This window comes from Platalea leucorodia (genome assembly GCF_965183815.1).
Source record: "Platalea leucorodia genome assembly, chromosome: 7".
NCBI classification, from domain to species: Eukaryota; Metazoa; Chordata; class Aves; order Pelecaniformes; family Threskiornithidae; genus Platalea; species Platalea leucorodia.
In genome coordinates this window covers 30467993-30491581 of record NC_138829.1, presented here as the reverse complement: position 1 = coordinate 30491581, position 23589 = coordinate 30467993, and the positions used below count along the sequence as shown (strand labels likewise).

The 23589-nt window shown below is 35.9% G+C and overlaps 1 protein-coding gene across 2 annotated transcripts in view; it reads left to right on the top strand.

Annotated features, from left to right (window-relative positions):
- Positions 1-23589, top strand: part of AKAP6 (A-kinase anchoring protein 6) — a gene marked incomplete at both ends in the record, with an annotated part of 226240 nt that overhangs the window by 83396 nt on the left and 119255 nt on the right. For both annotated transcript variants that reach the window (XM_082318955.1, XM_082318954.1), the window contains 2 exons: positions 1798-1894; positions 3165-3328. In XM_082318955.1, the coding sequence (XP_082175081.1) occupies positions 1798-1894; positions 3165-3328 (261 nt within the window). The remainder of the gene's footprint in view (positions 1-1797; positions 1895-3164; positions 3329-23589) is intronic.

Genomic DNA, 23589 nt, shown 5'->3' with positions numbered 1-23589 from the left:
ACCTCATCTTTTCCAATTTTCCTATCAAACACATCCACATCGTCTCGAGACACTGCCACATCCAGCTGCATCTATACTCAACTTCAATTACATGAAATTACACGACCTACTCTCAGGTCCTTTAGGTTCTCTTTTGCTATGTGAGGCACACGCATAGTGCATTTCCTGTGAAGTGCATGATTACAAACTATTCAGTACAAGCCTGTTTTAAGTAAACAGTAAATTAAATATTGTCAGTGCTTGTTCAGACGTGCTCTTAGGAAGGAAAAAGAACTTCTGGATTTGGGTTCATAAAACTCTAGATTTAAGAAAGGGCTAGACATAAACTAGGCATCCTTTTTCCTTTTTAACTTCTCTTGGCTGACCCAATTGTTCAATAGCTGGCGCAAAATGATGTATTCAGATGCCCGTACGAGGAAAATTGGGCTAGACAAAATGCTGAAGGTAGCAAAATTCCTGTTTATTGCTCTTATTTGAATGGAGAATTCTCAAAAACATTTTGTCACTAACTGTCAGGTACACTGCTGCCTGAAAGACTGTTGAGAGTCTGTCTGAGCAACATGCCTCTTTCAACCATGACAAATACAGTAAAAGAACATCATTTTATTACAACTCTGGCAACATTATTTTCTGCTACGCCAATCAGCCTGACTACAGGAGTTAGGAAAGAAGGGAAATGGTTGCTTCACTAAGAAATGAGGGCTTTTGAGTATTTTGTGATGTCTGCTACTTCAGTACTAGCATGGTCACTAGTATTTGGAGAAGTATAAATAAGTTTTATAAAAACCAGAAGCTACAAATGTGCACTTGCAAAGTCTCCTTTCATCTCTGCCAGTTAAGTCATTCCCAAGAGAAAGCAAAACTCTCTTCTTCCAAAGGGTCAAATATTGTTTTCATTCATTCCATAGACATTTCAAAGAGAACAAGAGTTGCATATGTGTGTTCAGGGCTGCACATGATTTATGATTAAATACAGCAAGTACCGCTTTCTTTATTGTATTTTGTTTCTCTTTCTTACACGCAAGTATGAGTGAGAAGCTCTGGCAAATATTTCACAAATTTATCCAAGTTAGCAGTGGTGTATGAAATGTCATAACATGTTTCCAGTTCCTCTCTCTATTACTAGACTTTAATGCAATTTGTAAAAATTAAAAATAAATTTTAAAAAAGAAACAAAATATTTTAATCACTGTTAAAGCAGGGATCCTTTGTAAACTAGTAAAAATATTAGTGCAAAAAAGGATGAAAAATACTTGCTTTGCAAATTAAGAATGCAGAGATCTAAAGCAGTCTGATTTGTTCTTTGAAAACGGATATGAGAGTTAACTCAGAAACACAATATTAATAGATTTGTATGAGTGCACATAAGGCCAATATATTCAATGCTGTAATTTTTTTATGGTTTCATAAATAGTGCTATCACCAACATTTCAAAGAAATCGGAAAAAAACAGAGCTCATATGTGGTGGCATAAATTTAGTGTATTTTATAGAACACTGTTACTCCAGATATAGCCTACGGGTTGTGACTTTTCATAAAACCTAATGAATTTCTAGATTTGTCAGCTGTTTCAACAGAGATGCACTTTGCTGATCTAATGGAAACATTTTGAGCCCAGATCCAAAATATCAATAGCTTTTAGTATCGCAAATTAGTTTGGCTATTGGGTAAATGGGGATGTGGTTCTTGATAAAAAGCAGCAAGTAATTTTGTACGTGTGTTTTATGATAACTGCCTCTCCAATGTCTGATACTCAGTTTTTTTGTGCCTCTTTTTTTTTCTTTTCTTTTTTTGCAGAGTTTTAAGTTGAATGTAGATAGCCACTGTGCTTTAAAAGAAGCGGTGGTAGAAGAAGGACGTCAACTTCTTGAGCTTATTGTATCTCACAAATCAGGTAAATCCTTCTGAAATATTGCAAGTCTTTATGTCTCCAGACTATTAAAGAATGAAGAAGCATTGCTGTAAATTACTGCATATATTCACTTCCTTATGTATTATTAATATTTACATTATCAGATTGACCTTCAAGATTTATAAATGTTTCATATACTGCATACAATGCAGCCATACTTATAAAATGAAATACTGCCTGCAAATAGTCTGTTCATTTTATTTTGGTCTTGCTGCTCAGCTGAGTTTCAATTGAAATCACATCACTGAAAACTTCACACTGACACATTCTTTGATGTAGGTGCTATGGAAATAACATTAAGATAATGAATTAGGATTTCAAATATATATGTATTTTTACATACTCTGCATAGGTAATTGCATTGGTAAGGCTTTATTTTGCCACTTAAACTAATTCTTACATCAATTTTAATATATTTATGAGGAATAGATTAAAATTAAAAATACCTTTTTCCTTTGGTTAGGCTTGTCTTTTTCTGCAGGCCTTAAATCAAGAGGAGGGGGAGAGATATACTGATTTTCCTTTCTCTATCCCCACCACCCCCTACATTTTTAGATGTTTGCGTGACTTGTATAATAATAGTGTTTTAATCAGCATGTACTGCTACGGAATGCCATCTTAATTTTGGCCTACTTACCATGCTTTTTATCCAGGTTGAAGTTATCCGTTGGTCTACTGTTTTCTGATCATGTTATACATTGTGCCTCTATTGTTTCACAGCATCAGACAGATCTGTGTAATGTGAAAGCTATAGGAAATTAGTGACTTCTATGTATAGTTCCAAAAACGTATAGAAGCCATAGTAGAGAAGGGTAGTGCATGTCATCATATACTTAGAAAATGGTAATGTGTAAACTACGGAAAATATTTACAGGAGTTGGAGGTCAGAAAAATGTATTTGGAAGATTATTAAATGTTTTGAGATAAAGACTAGGTATTAGAGGGTGAGATTACCATAGTGTTCCCTACTGCATAGAAATCACAGTTTATGTGGAATTTTCCTTTTCTTGAAATTGTCAGCTGAAACATAATCAAAATTTAACATAATGGCTAAAAAAAATGTTTTGACCCTATAGCATTGTTTTGCAGAATGAACAATAGTAATGCTTGGATTTATTGCTGAGAAAATACATTAAAATTCTTGTTGCATTTATTCTTTTAAATATCCTGCTAATTCTTTGAATAAATAATGATATTTAAAGATGCAGTTGAGTTTACAGCTTTTACTTTTTTCCCCTTCATTTTGGAGAAGGACTGAAGGACATGCTGCAGATGATTGCAAGTCAATGGAAGGAACTACAGAGGCAAATCAAACGGCAACACAGCTGGATTCTTAGGGCTCTGGATATCATCAAAGCAGAGATACTGGCTACTGATGTGTCTGCAGAGAATGAGGAAGGGACTGGGAGCCCTAAGGTAAGTGGCTTGAAGTTTGCCTTATTTCCTCTTATTTCCGTCTTCTTTTGAACTAGGCACCACTGAAGTTTTCTTTCCACCCTAAGGCTTTTCATTTCTACTGGGTAGACTTTTTTTTTTATATAAACAAAATGAAATGCCTTACTCTGAAACAATAAAAAATCTTAGAACTTTCAAGTTTTCCAGGAAGACCTGTCTCATTGTATGTAGAGGGGCATGAGGGGGAACATAAAACATTTAGTAAACAAAACATAAAGCATCTTTAACATGAATAATCAGAATGGTTTTAAATTGTTTTGTTGCAACTATAAATCACTATAATCAGTGCAATCACTCAGCTCTGACATCCATTAGCCGCTTGGTTACAGCAAATTAACAAAGAAGAGAGAAAGTGATTCATTATCTCATTCCTGTTAATGACTATCAGATGCATTGCTTAATTAGGGGATGGCCATTGTAGTGGGAAGAAGGTCATATGGCTTTTCACAAATCTTTTTGCTCTGAGTTTAAGTCCTCCATAATAGTGCATGTGTTGAATACAAGTACTTTAAGAATAAGGTATTGACACCTATCATCATTTTCTGGATATTAATTATTAAAGAGGGCTATAGTACTTACCAGTTGCCAAACTTGATACTTGTAAGAGCATTTTAAATACTAAACATGCTTATTCAAATTGGTGCAAGCAGTGTAGGGACACTACACATAATAGAAACTTCTGGCATAGGGTCCATAACCTTTCATAACCATCAGTAGTAAGCAGAGGTGGTTGGGGGGAGGGTGCATTGGAAAGTGTTGATTTTTCCAGTGCATTCTAAGCAAAGAATACGCAGCAGAGCAATCCAATAACTCTTAACATCTTGGCATGCAGCAGGTTGGAATTTACAGAAAAATTCAAGATTCCTGTTTCTAGAAATAACAGAGAGGGTTGTACTGAGTAGATTTTCAGATTCTGATGCCAGACAATTCTTTGCATTGATATTCAGTGCTTCCTAGAGAGTAGTTTGTAGAGTGACTCTTGGCTAGGATTACATGAAATGTTCTGGTGTTTTCTTACCATAATTCTATATAGCAAGAATGATCTTAGAGATGGTGGAGGAAGAGTCAAGGATAACAATGAAACAAAGGTACAGGAAAAGACCTATATGCAGGAGACACAATTTGAACTGATATCCTTCATCACGTGCACGGTGGAAAATGCTCCTGTGCCGCATAGCTCTTACTTTAGGAAGTAGGTGGTGGAGCAACACTTGGTTTCATAGTTAGGTCTGTCAAAGTAAACAGACTAGCTCAAAGTTAAGTTTCTACCCCTCCAATAATGTGACCCTATATCCCTGAACAGCTTGACTCATCCATGGCCAAAAGTCTAACTGCTTAATCAGAATTATCACATAAAAAGTGTTCTAAAATCCAGCTTGATTTTGCTATGAAAATGACGGAATCCCTAGCTTGGAATAATTATATTCAAATATTTGCTTGAAAAGGGAGAAATGGAGGCATGGTTTATGTTGTAGTAAATTTTTCATATAGATAGGTGGGGTAGCTCCTTGCCCTGTGTTTTTATCATAGAGATAGGAACCTGAAGCAATGTTTTTTTTGTTCCTACAGTTAAATAAGAACACAAGCAGACAAAAGAATGACCAAACAAAAAGTATTTTCAGGTTATTTCATTCATTAAATCACATCCTTATATGATCCTTCTAAGTATGGGCAGTCAAATACCATCTACTTCTTCATGCTGAAAGATTAACTAAAATTAAAATACAGTTGGTAATGTAACTGTAGATTTCAGTTTGCATTTATTTCAAAAGCCAAAAGGAACCTGAGAAGTATAATAGGAAATCTAAAGATTATATCTAGAGGGTATTTTACTTTTTGCCTTGTTTGAGAAACTACAGGAACAGTGTTGGTGTTAGAAATCTGTAAAGAAATAGGAAAAGGAGGAATTTCAAAGACCCTAGGAAACTTTTCCCTTAGGACTTTTTAAACATGTTTTCATAGCGCTATGGCATCTTTTATGCAAGCAATGGAGAGCGGAAGGGAGAGAGGGACATTCTGCACTCTAGAAATACATTGTCAAAATTTGTATTCAATAATTCAGATTTTGCTTATGAAATTTTTCATTTTATTGTATATAAGTTTCATAGAGGTTTGTAGTGATTGCTACAGAAGACTTAAGGGATTTTAAATATTTCTGATGCCTAAGCTCTTCTAATGTATTGCATTCTCTGTACAAACTTAGAAGAACAATGAGATCTCTTCTTTAAGTAAGTATTTGTTAAACTATTATTCTGTCATTTTTATAAATAAACAAATGATGACTGTATTCAGCTTAAATTGAGGGATATAAGGTTTTGCCTTCTTACCCCCTTGAGAAGTACCTTTAAAAATAAATCTCAGAATTGCCATGATACGTTCCGACAAGTACTGATCTAACGTTATGAGTAGTAAACATGACGTATAATGCATCTGACTTTCTTTCACTTAGCTAACAGTAGGATTTTTCTGCTGATGGAAATAGTAAATAATGTTTTAAAATATCTGGCAAATAAGAGGAATGTTTGCATATACATGTGTATGTTGTGTTTTTTCACCTTCTGGAGATGTCCGAGACCACTTGTTTTGTAACTGATCTCTCTATAATTGGGCTACTTCTTCTCCATCAGGAAAGGCCTACTGGAACAGTATTGCTTTGAATAAACAGTAGAGAGTGGTATTGAAAAATAACATGATGTACTTATTATCTAGTGGCTGTGAGTGTTACTGACTGAATATTGCCCTGATGTATTTAACTCATAGTTTGGTGGAAAAGTTCATTACTTTTGGAAGAGCTTGTAAGTTAATTGTGTAACTAATGTCCTTGAAAAGTATACAAATCTTAATATCATTTGCCCATAGTAGACATTCTCCTCCATTCAAAATTGCATGGAATAGTATTCTTAGGGTCAGTTGTAAATTCTACTCCCAGCATGCATTTGGGCAGTTAGTTCATGACTAATTTTTGGATCTGGATATTTTTTTTCGCAAGTAAATGAATTAAGTTTTGTTTTTTTGTGTAACAGTTCAGAGTACAACATCAGAACATAAAGGCTGGTAGGTTAAAAGAATAATGGTGTACTCTAGAAATACATATGTAGTCTGCACTTCTGGACATTCGTTCCAGAATAATTTCTATATTACTGAAAAACATTTCTACTTTTCCATTCCTGCTTCAGAGAAATAAGCATGAAACTGGTTAAGGCATTGGGCCTAATGCTTAGAACAGTGAAATCTGACTTAGTTGTCTCAGGTAAAAAGCACTCTTGGGAAGATTGTCTTTACTCTGTAATGGACTTGTCTGTCAGTAGGTTAATGATAGAAGCAGTAAGGATTTGAAGAATATTAGAAGAAGAGGTAAAAATATGTTTAATAAAGTAAACCTAAAATCACAGAAATAGTAAATGGCTCAGGATAACAGAGTTTGAAGTGGTTAAACAAACCTTTGTATAAAGGGAAAGAGAAAACCAGTGTAATTTCCTCTTCATAGGTAATTAAGCATCCCACACTTCCAGGATCATCTCCCACTCAGTTGCACATAATTCTACAGTTTTTACAGCATTCTAAACAAACAGTCTTCAGTACACAGAAAAATGATTTTCATGAGAAAAACAAAAACTTGGTGCAGCTGTTTGTGATTCTGGGAACGCCCCTTGACAGACAGTTTTACAGTGACACTGGTCTTAGACCTAGTGGGTGGACTAAACATTGCAGTCCAGAACAATTACATCCTGCTCAGTGTTTTACCATGAGGATGAATTTGTGAAATGGACAACAAGACACAGGAAAGGTTAGAGAATGGTAACAGTCTTTTCTTTATTACTTCAGACTTGTAACTTCTGGCCATCCAATCATGCTGCTATGACTACAACATTTAGATTAATACTTTGGTACAAAAGGAATGTACAAATGAAATGTTTTGGCATCTTTGTGATCAGTGCAGAGAAATAGCATATTTGTGAGTAGCTATTTTGCTTTTCCTGGTGTCTTTTATCAGCTCGAGATTTCTGATCTGCAGACATCAGTATGACGCAGGTACTGTAATATTAAAGCCAACACACCGGTATTTTTTCTGATGTCTTCCATTATTTAAGAACCGGGAAGGTCTGTTACTGGGACAGTGTTAAATATTGTCAACAGGTAACAGAGAGCATGATTTCAGAATCTAGTGTTTTTACTTACATAACCACTTTGAAAACTGTGTTTCTGGTGTCCAATATATGCAACTGGAGTATTGCATATATTATTGTAGTGGTCAGTGCTTTGAAGTTGTCAAATGGCACGTGTGACTGGCCTTCATTCTCTTCTCCTTGAGTTAGTTGCTTCTAGTGAAAGGGCAGGAATAGCATATGCTAGAGGGGTCATTTTACTTGGGTTGCTGGAGTTTCTTAAGTCACAGGGGACTTTTAAACTTCACACCTCAAACTAAATTTATTTATTTAACTTACGGTCTCTCTTTCTCTGTCTTCCCCATGCACAAACTCAGGATCAGATGCATGCATTCAGTCCTGTGTCTCATGTTCTTAATATTGTGGAATAAAATGTCAAGTAAATAGCCATTACTTCATCAGTAACGATTTGAAAGATAATGAAATGGAAATCAGACTTCCATCTCTGGCATTGTACAGACATTTGGAAAGGGAATTTCATCTGGTGATACACATGCCATCCTGGTCCACGGTTATCTCATGGCTTAATCGAGTCTTTTCTTGGAAAAGAAATGTACAAGGAAAGTTGGTATTTGTGCTTTAGCAGAAGTAATTTTTTTCTCTAATGTGTCCATAATGAGCCACATTCCCATCTAGACACGAGAGAATTTTATGCCATGAATGCAACACCTTATAGATCAGACATGAAACTGAAGTTCCAACCACCTTTATCCAGGCTTACTTCCAGTTTCAGTAATTACCATCTGCCACCTTAATTCTTTGCAGTTTCAGCTGAACATATTAGTCTCTTCTGTTCAGAATGACTGGATAGTCTTGGGCACAGTTAAATAGCTACTACTTTTCACTGGTGAATAAAATACCTTATAATACCTTACTAAGTATTTCTGTGTCAAAAAGTATTACAGCAAGTCAGTAGCTCACCATTCACTACTTCAAAAGATGGTAATAGTGATTTCCTGTAATTAGAACAGAAGGTTCTGCTATGTGGCCATTGAGGCATAGTCTTAAATTGTTGAATATTTAAAATGCTGTCTGTACACAAATAGTATTACTGTGCCTAAGAGCCAAACAGTTTAAAATCATTCATGTGACATTTCAATTCCGTATCTTTTGGAAGTTTGGAAGTCTACACTAATGAGACTGTGATCTCACTCTTAAGTACAAACAATGCCATTAATTCTGCCCTACTAGGAAAAAATGCATCTACAGTTATTATTTTGCTTGGCTTTTAGGTATTTTAGTATGTGACGTTACAGTACTCTTGATCTGTCGGCTTCTATGGTGGGGGTTTGAACCACGAGTCAAATGGATAGAAATGGTAGTGGCATTTACAAAATCCTTCTATAAATCAATAGACAAAATTTTGGTTTTGAGAGGAATAAGCCTGTCTTTTAGTGTTTTTACTGGAGCATGTGAAACACAACTGAGTTTTTTTTATATTAGTTGTTATCCAAATATAGGGTTGAAAACAGATGTTAAGAATTTCCAAGCTAATCAAAACAAGCTATGTTGATGTAACAATGAAAAGAACCTAAGAAAGAAGCAAGAAGGAATATTTGTGTCTTTTAGTGCAGCTAGACACTTCAAGTTCCTCAGTTTGCTAGTTTTTAATACCTTGCCTTATAAGTTATCTATTTTTAGTCTTACAGACATCACCTAGGATGTGCACAGACCTAGCCATCATTATAACAAAAAGTATCTTCACGAAGGATTTGAGAGGCGAAATCATAATTTTACAGACCATTTTAGAGTGGATGAATAAAAGGAAACAGAAAGGTGTTTTAGAATAAGTGTAGTAGCAGAAGCTGGCATCGGTAGAAGATCGGCCTGAATATGGAAAATTGAATGGGACTGACTTAGAGTGAGTCTTAATTTTAGAAACAAGAAATATGTTAAAGAAACAAGATACAGATAAATGGGATCTACTGAAGGGTATCAGAGATGTGATCATGACAACTGGGCAGAAAAGTTTTGTTGAAGGTACTGTCCCAGACTCTGAGAATTAGTTGGAAAATTTTACATGAGAATTTTAGTATAGATAGAAAGAAAAATAGAATTTTAGTACCTTTTAGTACTTTTCTGGTACAGAGTTTTTTATCCAAAACCTGTGCCTTGCCATTAAAGTGCCTCTCTCTATCACACTTTGAAGCGGAACTTTCTTCAGATAAGCAGAAGCTTTCAAAAACCCATGCAAAGCCAAAGTAGCCATGTAATCTTCGATGTACGGAATGTTTCCTTTAAGTTTCTAAGTGAATGCAATCTTAAATTGATACATTGCATACAGAATAATATTCACAGACTACCTCCTCTTCATCATAAAATTGCTAAGATTCTTCTGTCTTGTATTTTGTATCTATCCTAGGGTAAAGGAATTATGTAGTTGAACAAGTTCTTGCTTAGTTAAAATGCTTTAATTGAGCACGTAATTTTATGGTGAAAAACTGTAAGTTTCCAAGCTTGTAAAATTTGAATTTTAGGGTCATTAGACCAAGGCCTTTTTCACAAACACAGGCATAAGCAAACTGAACCTTAAAACTTGCCTTTGGTCAGCTCTTTTACATGGGCTTTCTCTCCACCACACCCTGAGAGAGGCAGGTGTCAGAACTACTGCTCCTTTTCTGGAGGAACAATGTTGCATTCCATCTGGCTGTTCATAAGAATTTACACGGCTGAGATCTTCCAGGAAACGCTGTAAATCAAATCATGCCCTTGGTAGCCTCATCTTCTTGTGCCTCTGTGAGCCTGTTGTGGACCGTGCTGGTGGTGGGCTGCTTCATAGGGAAGGAGGCTGCACGGTTCTTCCCCACTGGCTGGAAGTCTACAGCCTGCGTTGCTGAGACCCCCTGGAATGAATCTCACCCATTGTTTTGGGGGTAATATGTTGTCATAATAAGCACGTTTTTAAATGGCTAAGGTGCAGCATTATGCAGATGTGCTTGTAAATGGATTAGCAACACTTTACTATTGCTTTTGGAAGTCGTTTTCAGCTGACAGAAGAATTTAAATGCTAGGTACCTGGGAGAGCTGTATTTTTAAAATGCTTCTTTTGTTTAAATAGATACAGAATTTTTCATGAATGATTGAAAGCAAAAACATCAGAGGTGCCCAAAAAAAGATTTAGGGCTGTTGGATGTACAGTCAGCTCCCACATGGTAGATTCACTGCAATTCACTGCTATATAATAAAGTGTATTATTATATAATACAAATATAATGCTATTCACTACAGAACAGCTATTCACATGCTATTCACTGCTATTTACTGGAAGCTGTTTCTCTTAAGTTGTTAATTGTGTGCCTTTTAGTGGACAGGAGGAACAATTTTGTGTTTAATTCAGAGCCTCCCTTCACGGAGAAAGGAATGAAGCTAAGCAGCCAGTGTTTGGACTGCAATAAGACAACTGAATATGAGCTCTGTCCTAAACCTCTTCTTTCATGTTATATGAGCCCTGTTAAAACTTCTCTATATCACAAGTTAACTAAATATTTTGCTAGTTTTTCATGAAATTGTGTCCCTGAAGTGTTAATTAAGCAAACCTGGGTCCCATTTTAGCTCACAGTGATTGTTTTCTCATACATCCATCAACCTCCTTGCATGTTTGCTGCAAATTCTGTATGACAGTATTATTTTCATGGTATCTAAAATAATTGTGATAATCTTTAACAAGCCAAATTTCTAAAACGGTAGCAGAGCTCCTCATTTTTTTCCATTGAATCTAAAAGTAACCTTATCTCTGGTTTATTAAGCTCACTACCAAGTATAAAATGTAGAGAGCCACACTTTAAAAGTCATATTTTTGCAGCTAAATTGCATCTGCTATTAAGCACAATATTCAATCCTGTTATAAAACATAGGTACATTTTTAAACCAACATATTCTAATATTTACTGCAAAAATAGCAGAAATTGTATTCTATTTGAAGATGTGAACAAGGACTCCAAGGTATCTGTGGTATTTATAGTATGCTTCTATAATTTTTACACCTTGGTGATTCTAGATACTGTATATTAATTACTTTTGGCAACTGTAGGCTCTTTAGCAGCCATCACTGTTAATAGAAACAGTTATGCTTAAACAGTTACCAAAGAAATTATGATTTTTGACTTTAATAATAAGGAAGGCTACTTTCTATTAAAACATAGATCAAGTTCAGTCTGAAAGATGTTTTAAATCTAAATCACTCCACAGAGAACAAGTGCAGACTGAGAACTTGATGAGAACAGATATTTAAACTGACATACGCCCAAGGGGCAAATTTTATCATAATGCTATTTGAATCTTTGAACACTATTATCTGAAACTCTGAAAGTATGTTAGGCTATTGTAACTTCACGTGCATAACTAGACCAACTTGACAAGTTTTATTTAGGCAAAAATCCCAGTTGGGTTTGGCCTGTATTTGAAAATATAAAAACAGAAGTGTATTTGTGCATGTGCTCATATGAACACATTTATCTTAAGTGACTTAAAACTAAGCATTAACCACTCAAAGGTCTTGATTTTCTATTTTGCCAGTATCTGTTCATTCTGCTTTCTCTATGCAATTGTATTGACACATTTTTGTTCCCTTATTTTTAATAGAACATGTTTTCAGCAGTGAATATTGGTGGAAGGCTTCTCTTATTCATGTTTGCCTCTTGTTTCATATGCTTCCCAGATTTCCAGAGAAATCCACATTTAATAAGCTTTTAGTAACACACACACACACACAAACACACAGATTCATTTTACTGAGAACTGGACATCTCCCACTCTAAAGCAGAGATTTCTAGGATAGCCTGTCAGAGCTATTACTTGTCTCCTTTTCTGTGTGGGCTCAGAATCCTGTGTGCCTATTCAAGGCCAAGTTTTTACAGCCACAGGAGAAACAGAGCTTTTGTCTTCATTTATTTTTTGAGTTTGAATTCAGAAGTTGATGGAACACACTAAAAGAAATTCATAAATAAACAAGTGAAACGAAGGAATCCTAGTTGACTGAAAATGTCTTGGTGGAACAAGCTTTATAGATAGTGATCACTAACGAAGCAAGTTATTTGAAATTCAGATCTTTTCAGTTAACTTTTCTTCCTTATTTCTTATTCTGGCTCCCTCGCCCTCCATGCCATCTGTTGCTCTTCAAAATAGTTCAGGATTTCACCAGGATCACAGCTGAAACAAAATACAGGAGTGTGTGGGGAGACTTCTCACAGGGTTCACTGCCTGGTCAGACCCAGGTGGAGGTGCAGTAGGACTGAAAGCTAGCGCCCTATAGACATCGTAGCTGATTTGCAGACAAAATTGGTTCTGATCAGCTCAAACAATAAAGTTTGAATGTGTATCCTACCCATGTGTTGTTTACCAGTCATCACACTGATAAATATTTTGGATTGTTCAGATAATGTGGCATAAGAGCTAGAGGCTGGGCTTACAAGGTTTTCTTCTACTTTCTCCATTAGCCTATTTTGTTTTTTCTCGCTCTAGTAGTAGCAATGCAGCATCACCTCATGCTTCTCATCCTGATTACCTCCGGTAGAACGGGCTTCAGTGGAGTAAACTTAGCTTGCCTCCTGTACTGAGTTGCTTTCTTTTTTCTTTGGTGCCAAACTGTTCCACCATGTTTTGCTTTTAAAAAAATCGTGTTTAAAAAGCTAGTTTTTCCCTTTTGATATAGTCTCCTAAAAATCCTGTACTTTAAAAATGGCAGCTTAATATGGATGCTATTGCCAATTGTCATTACTAAAGATTGGTGCTTCTGTTAATACCATTCTATCTTTGTCATTTTATTAAAATCATATTACTGCTCTGAAAACAAAAATTACTGCTTTATTCAATTGAAGAGTGACTGGCATGGCACTCCTCTGATCTTTAAAAAGAAATTTTACTTTCATTGTATTTGTGCATTAAATTAAGTGTTCATATCTACAGAATAAACTAACATCTTATAAATATTACTATGTTTAATTATCAGTTCAGTATTTGAGTTTTTGCTGTTATGGTTGATGTCTCAGAGTGATTAAATGTGTAATAGAGAACAAAAGGAACATTGATGTGAACAAAGATACTATTAGATAAAGGTAAATTTTATCTTCTGCATGTTTTTATTCTTTTTAAAGTATTTTAATTACTTTTACATTCAGCGTGATTGGGTGGCATTTCCTTTTTTTTCAATTTAGTTCCTATTTTAATCTTTCAGAACAACATCTTCTAGCAATGATTTAATCTATAGAATCTTTCAGTTCTAGTCTCAGCTGTATCCTTAAAGTAGCTATTCTTCGCTGGGGTGGTCACAAAAGGGAAATCAGGTAAAACAATGTTTGAAGAAAAAATCTACTTGGACATCCTGCATTTTAAATCTGACTTGTTCTTAAATGTCTTGTGGCATAGTACACTTGACTACACTTAAACTTTAGATTTAGAGTGATGTTACAGATTTTGGTAGTTTTTTAAGCTAGTCTGTTAGAAGGCAACAGAATACGGTGCTGAGCGTTGTGTGACCTGACTTCTTTATGTGTATCTACATTATGAAAAAAAATAAACAACCTTTTCAGTAGAGCACTTGGTGAAACATAGACTTATGTATTAAAAGACTGCAAGATGCTTATGGTAAAAGCATGTGAAAGTTTGTATGTCAGGTCTAGTAACTTGTGGGTAATATTTTTTTGTATCTTTTTTTTTTAGTATTTTGCCAGGATTTTTAATTAAGCCTTTCCTATAGTATCTCAGATGCTCCTAATTTATTGATAATTATACTTACCCAGGGTAGTGTAACTAATGTGGGAGATGCAATGGGGACTGCATCACATTTAGAAATTTAGATTTGTTCCTTAAACACCTGGAAGTAACTGCAGAAAAATGTGTGTGGTAGTAGTATACTTAGCCACATCCCATGGGCAGCTGTAAACATTAATGACAGTTAACCTAAGATGGCTTTAAATGTAAAATGGGATTTCTGACCAGGAGACAGGTGGTATGCCGTATTCTTTTATAATTGCCCCATAGCATGCTTTATGAACCATCATCAGGCCAGAGAGAAAGAATAGCTCATCTGGGCATGTACACTTCATTTCTTCATCCCCTTTTTGCTCTTTACAGTCGTGTTATAGAAAGGAGCCAGACATTTAGCACAGAATGCCTTAATCCTTGAGTTTATGAGCCCTAAGAACATCACAAGTATGGTTGATGCTGACAGGTCACATCACCCCTTCTGAAATGGAGAAAAATGGTGAGAAAGGAGAGATAAAATTGCAAAGGAAAAAGTTCATATCTCCTTAAGAGTTCGGCACCACGTGTTCTGAAATACTATGATTTAAAGCTGTGATATGCAACAGAAGTCCAGAACAGTGCATTTATAATTGCTTACATACGAGGACCGTCATTTCAGTTCAGAGGAAGAGGGCAAGAAGGAGGTGACTGAGGTCAGCTTGTCTTTTCTGTCCTTGCTGTTTGTTTGGTAAATTTTCTTGGAGACTGCAAGGGTGTTAAGTACAAGTATTAACTTGTACAGGCTGCCCTTCCTGTCTTAGGTTTGAGATGCAAGAGTTTAGAGCATTGTATAATAACTAAGTACTACTAGAACAGCAAAATATAAAGAGGAACGCAAGAAAATAGGATTAGTTTCTATTTTACAAACTCTGGGTGTAGCAAGATGAAGCAGCCCTGAAACAAGGAATGGAAGTATATGCCTAGCTTTTTTCTAAATATGGCAATTAATGGGTTGGTTTGCAAATCCATTACTTTTTGTTGTTAACTAGTCAACAACAATAAGGTTTAAAAGTTACTTTCACAGGTTTCTAGTCTAATAAAGTGTTTTTGAAATATGTTGTTTGTCTGTTGGACAGGAAATGTATTAAGGAAATAAATAGAATATATTTAAGTTCATGGTTTTGCTAGTTCATTCATTTGGGCCTTGATTCTTACTCTTTAGCATAGATATTGTATGAAGCATCCGTATTTATCTCAGTGGACTTATTCCTGACATGTATTGCTACAAAGACTTTTGTTTGTAGAGTATCAGCTAATTAAAATAAATCTAAAACTGAACATGAAAAATGTTGATTTCCAATTCAGTGAATCCTAGCAATATTATAATAAGTTTGTTTTTAATTTTTGAAAAATATATTAAAATTCACTTTTGTCGCATTTACGTAATGCGTATAACTAAACTTCCTTCCTACTGTGAGACAGTTTCATTTATTGTTATTTGTAAACAGCTTAGTCAAGATGCATAGTGGATTGGTCTAGAAACTCCTTGAACAGTTTCTTTTGAAATAACACTACATACGTTAAGCTCAATTACACATCCAAACAGCCACAGCACACTTTTGGTAATTTATTCATTGATTTAACATAGTACCCAGAAGAGTCATGCCTGCTGTCAATTTTGTAATATATTATGTTTTAAATATACTCATGCTCACCCATGCACGCCATTAAGGTGTGCATAAACCTGTGTTTTTCTCTCTTGACAGCTATAAATGTTTGTTATTATTACACAAAACATATGTTCATGTTGTTTTTGTCTAAATTATTCTATCTGGGGCTATAAAGTTTTAATGTTATTAGCTGCCCTTAGAATTTTAATGTTTCACTGCTGTAACCTTCTTAGGATTTCTCTGCAATTAAATAGAAACTATTTCACTACAGCCTGGAAGAACAATATATTTTATACAAATAATAAAAAAAGTCCTTCTTGCTCCATTTTCTTCCAGTGTAGTAAACTGTCTACTTGACAAGGTTCTATATACAACAATCCTACCTGTAGTATTTTCCAGAACTGAATAGAATATTACACTTTCCTACAGTCTTGTCATTAAGAAAAAAATCTAGCTTAACCCCTTTAAGACAGGAGGTGTGTCATAAGCAGTTTTCTTTGAAGGCCCTCTCCCTGTCGTTCTCTGTTGTCCCCTGACTCAGTAAAGTAGCTCCATTACAGAGGAAACCTCAATCAGTGTAACAGATATACTATGAAAAAAGCTGGGGTTTTAGGAGATAGTGTATTAGTGTAGAAAAATCATTTGAAGAAATGTCTCCTGTGTTGTCTTCTAAATAGCAGCAGTGTTGGCAATAGGAAAATGTATTACTTCCCCCCTTTCAGTTTTCAAGGCCTTTTTCTAAGGAAAGAGAGCAGATGGGAATCTGTCCAAGACATTAAAAGGTATTTACTGCTTTTAAATGAGCAAAGGACTCATTTAGGACATTCTTTTCTGTATACTAGGTTAAGGCATTATATGGACCTTTTTTCATGTATTTTGTGCCAAAACACCCTCTCATAGAGCAAGTAATGTATAACAGTGCCATGCAGATTTTAAATATCTGACTTTTATTATCTTATTTCTAAGTATAGCACACTGGTATTTCTACTAGATTCATCAGGCTTTGTTCCACAATCTGGCTATAGCTCCCTTCATGAGTAGAGGAGCAAGAGGGAGCAACAGTGATCAGAACATTCAAAATAAACTGATTAAAATATGCTTGCTCTCTTAAATTGATTAGGCAAGATTTCTTTTAGGAAAAAAAAAAAGTTATTTCTAACTGAATTTGAGCAAAATGCTTGAGATACTTCAACCTGAGCATTTGAAGTGGAAAGTGTTTCATGAATCTTATATTAAAAACTTGAAATCAAAATAACCTGCCTGACATCTTTAGGAAAGATACGAGGAAGAGGACGTAGTTAATGGCATTAGTAGCTACTAATGCTTGGTATTTTTCAAGCACAGCATATATAAACTTCAGAATGCCTTTTGAAAAAAGGTATTTTTTTACATTTTAAAGAGAAAGAAACTGAGGTGGAGGGGTGAAGAGCCTTCCCCATAGTTACAGGGAGAGTCATTAGGCCAGCTGGAATTAGAATTCAGTTTTGTCTTCCAGCCTCGTGTTGAGCTCACTGAACCAGTAATTCTCACACTTCTACAGTAACAAAGGTCCTTTAACATTTAATGCTTCCAGGACTCTGCCAAAAAGATTTCTTTCTTTATGAAAATGAATTCTGTCCACCCAAATTTAATTTGTCTGCCCTGCTTTCCTTGCTCTTCTTTATTTGTTCTTTCATTCACTTTTTCCTTTCACTTCCTTTATGCTCCTGAATCTTTCTGTCTTTTTTAAATTCATTTTTCTTTTTTCCTCCTTTTGTCCACATGCTGTTAGAGAATTGTGTCTTTTCATCCCCAACAATATTTCTTTTTTTGTTCCTCATTTTCCCTAGGTATCTCAAACCTGCTATCAGAACTACTCTGTCTTACAGGACCACAGTTGCTGCTCACAAACAGTGTTTCAGAGCACCCTAATTTTCAAGATTTTAATTATATCTGAAGCTTTGCCAATTACATGGTGAACTTCTGCATTGGAAAGAATAAGACCACAGCCTCCTATCCTCAGAACTGAAAAGCCTATAATAGAAAAAAATGTACCATTTGTTGAAGAATAGAGATAACAGGGAAAAAGCAGTGTGTCAAGGTACTTGGTTAAACAATAATCTCTTACAGAGCACTCATTACTGCTAAATAATTGACTGTGTTGGGAGAAAGGTTTCTATGTGAAGAGAGGTTCAAGAAGGTCAGTTATCTAGTGGTAATGACCGTAGCGGTCATTAGAGGGTATTAATGCTATTAAGAACAGAACTTTAACTTTTTATTGAAGTTTTTATTTAAATTATATTAACTTTGATTCAACTTTTAATTGAGGTGCAACCATCCAAATTCTATAGTCAGGAACCAAGAAGTAATGAACATAAAATTACATGTTCTTCTGATAGGCTGATGGGTCTTTAATATATTATAATTTCAAGAGTCTCTACAGAGCAGTTATTAGTATAAAACTATTCAGAGGTATTCTATTAGAATTAGGGTTGGGTGACTGATTCAGGAACAAATCCTGGCTTGACCCGTAGCAAATGCAGATGGTATATTTTCTGAGTCAAAAAGAACTTCTTGTCATAAATACAGTTGCATACGATCTCAAAACACTTGCGAAGTTAAAGCAAAAATCCTTTGATGCCTAAAATGATCTGTCTTACAAACCTGATGCATGGTGGCAGCAGCACTGAATTTATTCTGAATTGAGCTTATAGTTCCATACTAAGTTCAATCCTTGTTGTATAGAGAATCTCATGCTGAAAGGAAGTAGGGACAGTATTACTGTTGTTCTTCCAGCCACTACAAGACCAGTGAAACATGAACTACCAGGTGAAAGGACTGAGCTAATACATCAGTAGCCCTCCTGCTCCATCTTTCTATGTTGTCTTTTTCTCTAGGGCATTTCAGGAATAGACTGCTGAGTAAGTCTGAAGTGCTGGAGGGCTAGAGAAGAGGTATGAGACTGTAAAATGAACTCTCAGGGGACCAGGGGAATATTGCATGTCATGCCACCTTCTAGTCTTCTTGCCACAGAGTTTTTCGTCCTTGCGTTTCTAACCTGAGAACATAGTAACATGCTTTAAAATAACAGTAGCAAACCCAACATGCTACCAGGACAAAACGCTAAACACTGTTTCATTCATGCGGGAGAATGATGAGCAAAAGAATGGCTGATACATGATAGGAGTTAATCACATTGCCAAGTGCATGTCTGGGCAGGTGCTAAGAGACTTTGGTAAGAAAGGAACAGCATAGAATACAGAGGATTGCAAACTGAACAGAATCCTCCATGCTGTCATGGCAACTTTTCAAGGTACAATTTGAAAGCCAAAAGCTATATTGTGTTTATGAAAAACTGTGACATTAAAAGAGATGTAGCAGTCTTAAAAGTAGAAAGGTTAAAGGAATCTCAGGGTGCGTTATTTATAACAAGGGAGAACATGCTATCCAAAAGATCTTTTGCTGCTTTTATATTTATGCATTAAATAAAAACAATAAGGTTAAACAGTAGTTATTCATTGCATTATTATCTGGCAGGGGTTTTTTGCAGTGAGAAAAATCCAGTTACTAGTACGATTAGTGCCAATTGACCTTACTACAGAAAAAATATTCTGCGTTTTGGAAATGTTCTGGGTCTTTCCAGAACTTCCAGGAAGATGTTCAATTTGTGGTTCTGTTGTTCATTTTATATTTCTATAGTTTTATTGTATGTAGTGATGCGCAGTTCTATGAAAGCATCTTCTGCTTTTGAAATCCTTTGAACTTTTTTGTTTTCTCATAATTACAGACTTGGGGAATACTTTGCATTAAATTGGTCTGCTGCCATTTTCTTGCAGGGAAATTTGCTATATGAACTGATAATAGCTTTTTTCCCCGTGTAAAAAAAAAAGTAAACTGCTTTACATTTTTGGTAGGAAGCCAGGTTTTTGTCATTTAGACATGTCACATCGTTATGAAAACATCATGCATCATAACACAACATAACAATGTGATTTGCTGAGATGCTGACTCCTCTTGAAAAATTGTAAAGTGGTGTGTGCATATTTCCATGCAACTAACTGCTTGAGTATTTTAGTGTTTTCCTGGGGCTGCCCATTGCAGTGGTCTAATGTATTAGCCTTGTAACTGGGAGAAGATAGGTTCTGATAAGTGATGAGCAAGTCTTTGTAGTTCTACTTCATAGGTACATGACATTTTCATAAAATCATAGAGCAAAGTACTAAAACCTCTGCCCTGCCCAATGCACAAAATGTTAAAAATCACATCTGAACTGTTTCTGCTGTCTGCCTGTTTTCTTCAAAAACAGTCAGTGGTGGGTATTCTGTAACATCCAAAACAATTTATTCCAGTGCTTAGCAAACTTGAAAGCTTTTATTACTGTCTTAGCTAAATTTACCTCACAGCAGTTTATGCACAGTTGTTCTTGTCCTATCCCCAGAAGACACAGAGAATCATTACTTTGTTCTGTGTGGCAAGCTTTAACATATTTGAAGATCACCATCAATTTGCTATTCTGTTTCACATTGCATGGGCTAGTTCTGTCACATTATAAACCAAGTGTAAAACTAATAATAAATGAAAGTCAAGATAAATTATTTCCATGGTAAACACAAACAAACAAAAGAAGTGACATCCTCTTCTCTGCACCCCTTGAGATTCAGACATTATCCTAATATTCTTCAGCATGGCAGAGAGCCTTCACTGTATCAACAGTCACAGGACGACCCTTCCACCTCCCCTGGTCCTTTGGTGCCAGCTCTGTACACAGCTGTTGTTTCTCACAGTAAGACCAGTTCCACAATCCCTTATGCACAGTAGAAGATGGGCCTGGAAGGTGAGCTGCTGGAAGAGTGTCTAAAGGCAGATGACATTTAGTCATCTGCAACCCTTCCAGTCAGGAGTGCGGTATTGTTAACCTGCTTACCTGATATGACGTTTAAACTAGATTAAAGGAAAAAAGTAGGAACAAATATTCAAGACAGATGAAATCGTTAAGATGTTTAGAGAGGGCATAAATGAAGTAATAAAATAAATTATGTACCTAATCTTTAAAATGACATCAAAAATTCTCTCTCTCTCCTTCAGCCCAGTCAGTACTTGCCTTCTGTCAAGGTGGGAGATAGGGCCTTGTGCATGCTCTTCATCTCCCATTCAGATCTTCTAGAAGGTCTAGGCTGTTTTGATCCTTTACTCTTAAAAACTCCTATTTTCTTCTTCAGTAGGGCAGACTCTCTGGCCAATCTCTTTATTAGAACAAAGTATGTTTCCCTTTGGTAACTATGTAGAAATATTCCTTGATTGTACTAGGAATGATCTGCACTTAACTTGATAGTAAACAACTGTGTACTCAAGGAGATGTACACTTTCCCCCCCTACTCCTTTTGTTGCTACTTTAAATTCTCCTCAGTGTGTAATGTACCTTTTGCTGAACTTTATGTTCTATAGTAATATGTATGTTAAAAAAATGTAGGATAAGTCAGTTCTTAGTTTTTTACTGTCTCGACTAAGCCCAATGTCACTAGCAGTTAACAGCTTTGGGGTGTTTGATCCTCAAAGTTTTCCTTTTAAGGAGACCTTAATAGAAGACAAACAGATGAGTAGTTGGGGAGGTGTAGCACTGGCCAGGTAAAGGCAAAAGTACTTTGAAGTCCTCATCATTTAAGTATTAATGCATGTATTTATCCATGCGATGATCTTATTGAAGACAAAGGAACTGTTAACATGAGTAGAGTTAAGCATGTTCTCAAAGGTTGCCAGAATTGAGATGTCTGTAGGAACACACCATGATAAATGGTAACAAAAATTGGTGGTAGTAGGAGTTTGGAGAAATGGAAACAACAATAAGAGGGGTAGGCATGCCATGTATGCATCACGGTAGCTAAAAATTAGGAGTCAAAATCATGTTTGTTTAAGTTGTTAACAGTCCTTTCACATTTGCCTGCTGAAACTGTGTAGGCTGAAGTAAAGTATTTGTGGAGAAAGGAGGTGTCTGAAGCAGGCTGAATCTGATGAAAGACTGAAAAAGCAATGATAAAAAGATAATGAACTAAAGCAATGATAAGAAGATAATGAAATGAAGCAATACAAAGTATAATAATGGGGCAAGAAATAAGGTTACTGTCTTTTCCTGGTTACTGACTATCCTATGTAAGCAAGGGAGAGGGCAAATCTAAGCTTGCTGAGACCAGAGTTGTTGTGCACTACCTGTCACGAATGGGTATTCTTGTTTTTCAGAGGTGGTAAAACAATAGGGAACGGGAATGACACCACCAAATGATGCAGTTATGAACGATACTGAAGATGTATATGGAGAAGTTACACTTATGAGAAGATGGCAGGGGCGAACAGGCTAGGCAGACCTAAAACTTATTTCCTTTGCTTTTGGTGCAAGCTGATGGTGAGCTCAGAGCTCCCCTGGAAAAGCTGAGCTGTTCTCAGGAACTTTTCCCAGAGGAGTGCTAGAGATAGAGGCTATATATGCAGTCTGGAATGAGTATATGCCCGTCCAGGGGCAGTAGCAGGGCACATGGTGCATTTCCTGCTTCTCAAGGATTGCAGTCTCTTTAAAGTGTGCAATGCAAGATAAAATAAGGCCAATTTTCACACTGTCCAGTTTATTTTGGGAATTTTGTGCAAGGTGAACTTGAGTAGAGTTGCTTCCTTATAAGAGCGCTAATAATATTATCCCCAAAAGAATGGAAAAAATAACTTTAAAAATTTTTGACTATATGAATAAACATGCATCATCTTTTGACAACTCTCATATGAACTGCACCGTTAGGCTCACGTGTGTTGTGTGAGCAACATTTTGTCAGGAAAGTCAAATGACCACATCTATTGATTTTTAACTGTAATTGAAATAGCTTAGTGTCACATGGTATCTGGTTCCAATTTGTGACTTTGATTTGTAGGGATTGTGAACTAATCTCGCCATCACATGTTACATTTGTAAACCAAAGTTTTAAATTGTGCTGATCAGACATATGTAGAAAATTACAGCTGCACTGCAGGCTTGCACCTGTGCCTGGATTTCATCTTTTCTAGTCTCTACTCAGGGCACATATATACACTATGAGAAAATTTATGGTGTGGGAAACCTGTGTTAGTAGTATGTGTACCAGAAACAAGTGGATAGGAAGTAAGACATGGTTCTGGTTTATAGTTAGGGAATCAGAGGCAAAGAGATGGAAGCATTATTAAGAAGTTCACATAGCAGGTCAGAAACAAGGCAAAATCAGAATCCATATGTCCTTACTCTCAGTTCCTCTGTGTGTAGACTCAACTGTTAAGTCCAGCCTGCTTCATGTTTTGGTCCATTGGTTGCTACTTAAACGTGGCAGAATGTAATGCAATTATATCCTCAATTAGCAAAGGCAAGGAGTGGTGGAAGAGATCCCACACAGAGTGGTCAGCAGTGATACTATTTCCTTTGCGTCTAAAAGATGTCTGCATGGTGAGCACCTAGGAAATCTTACTAAATCAATGAAGTTATTGTGCAAAAGTTAAAGAGCATTAAACTCCCATATGGGTGTTCTTACTCAAAAGTAAAGTCACCATAGCTTGCTCTAGTTCCTTTGAGAAGGATTAAGCTACAGCAAATTAAGGCGACTTTAGTCCTGAATGAGTGTCCACGTGGGGGATTAATGCACTTTAACTTATGCACATTAGTTTGGAAGCATTAGTTAATTAATCATAGAAGTCCTGTCCCCATGCTTACAAGTTCACA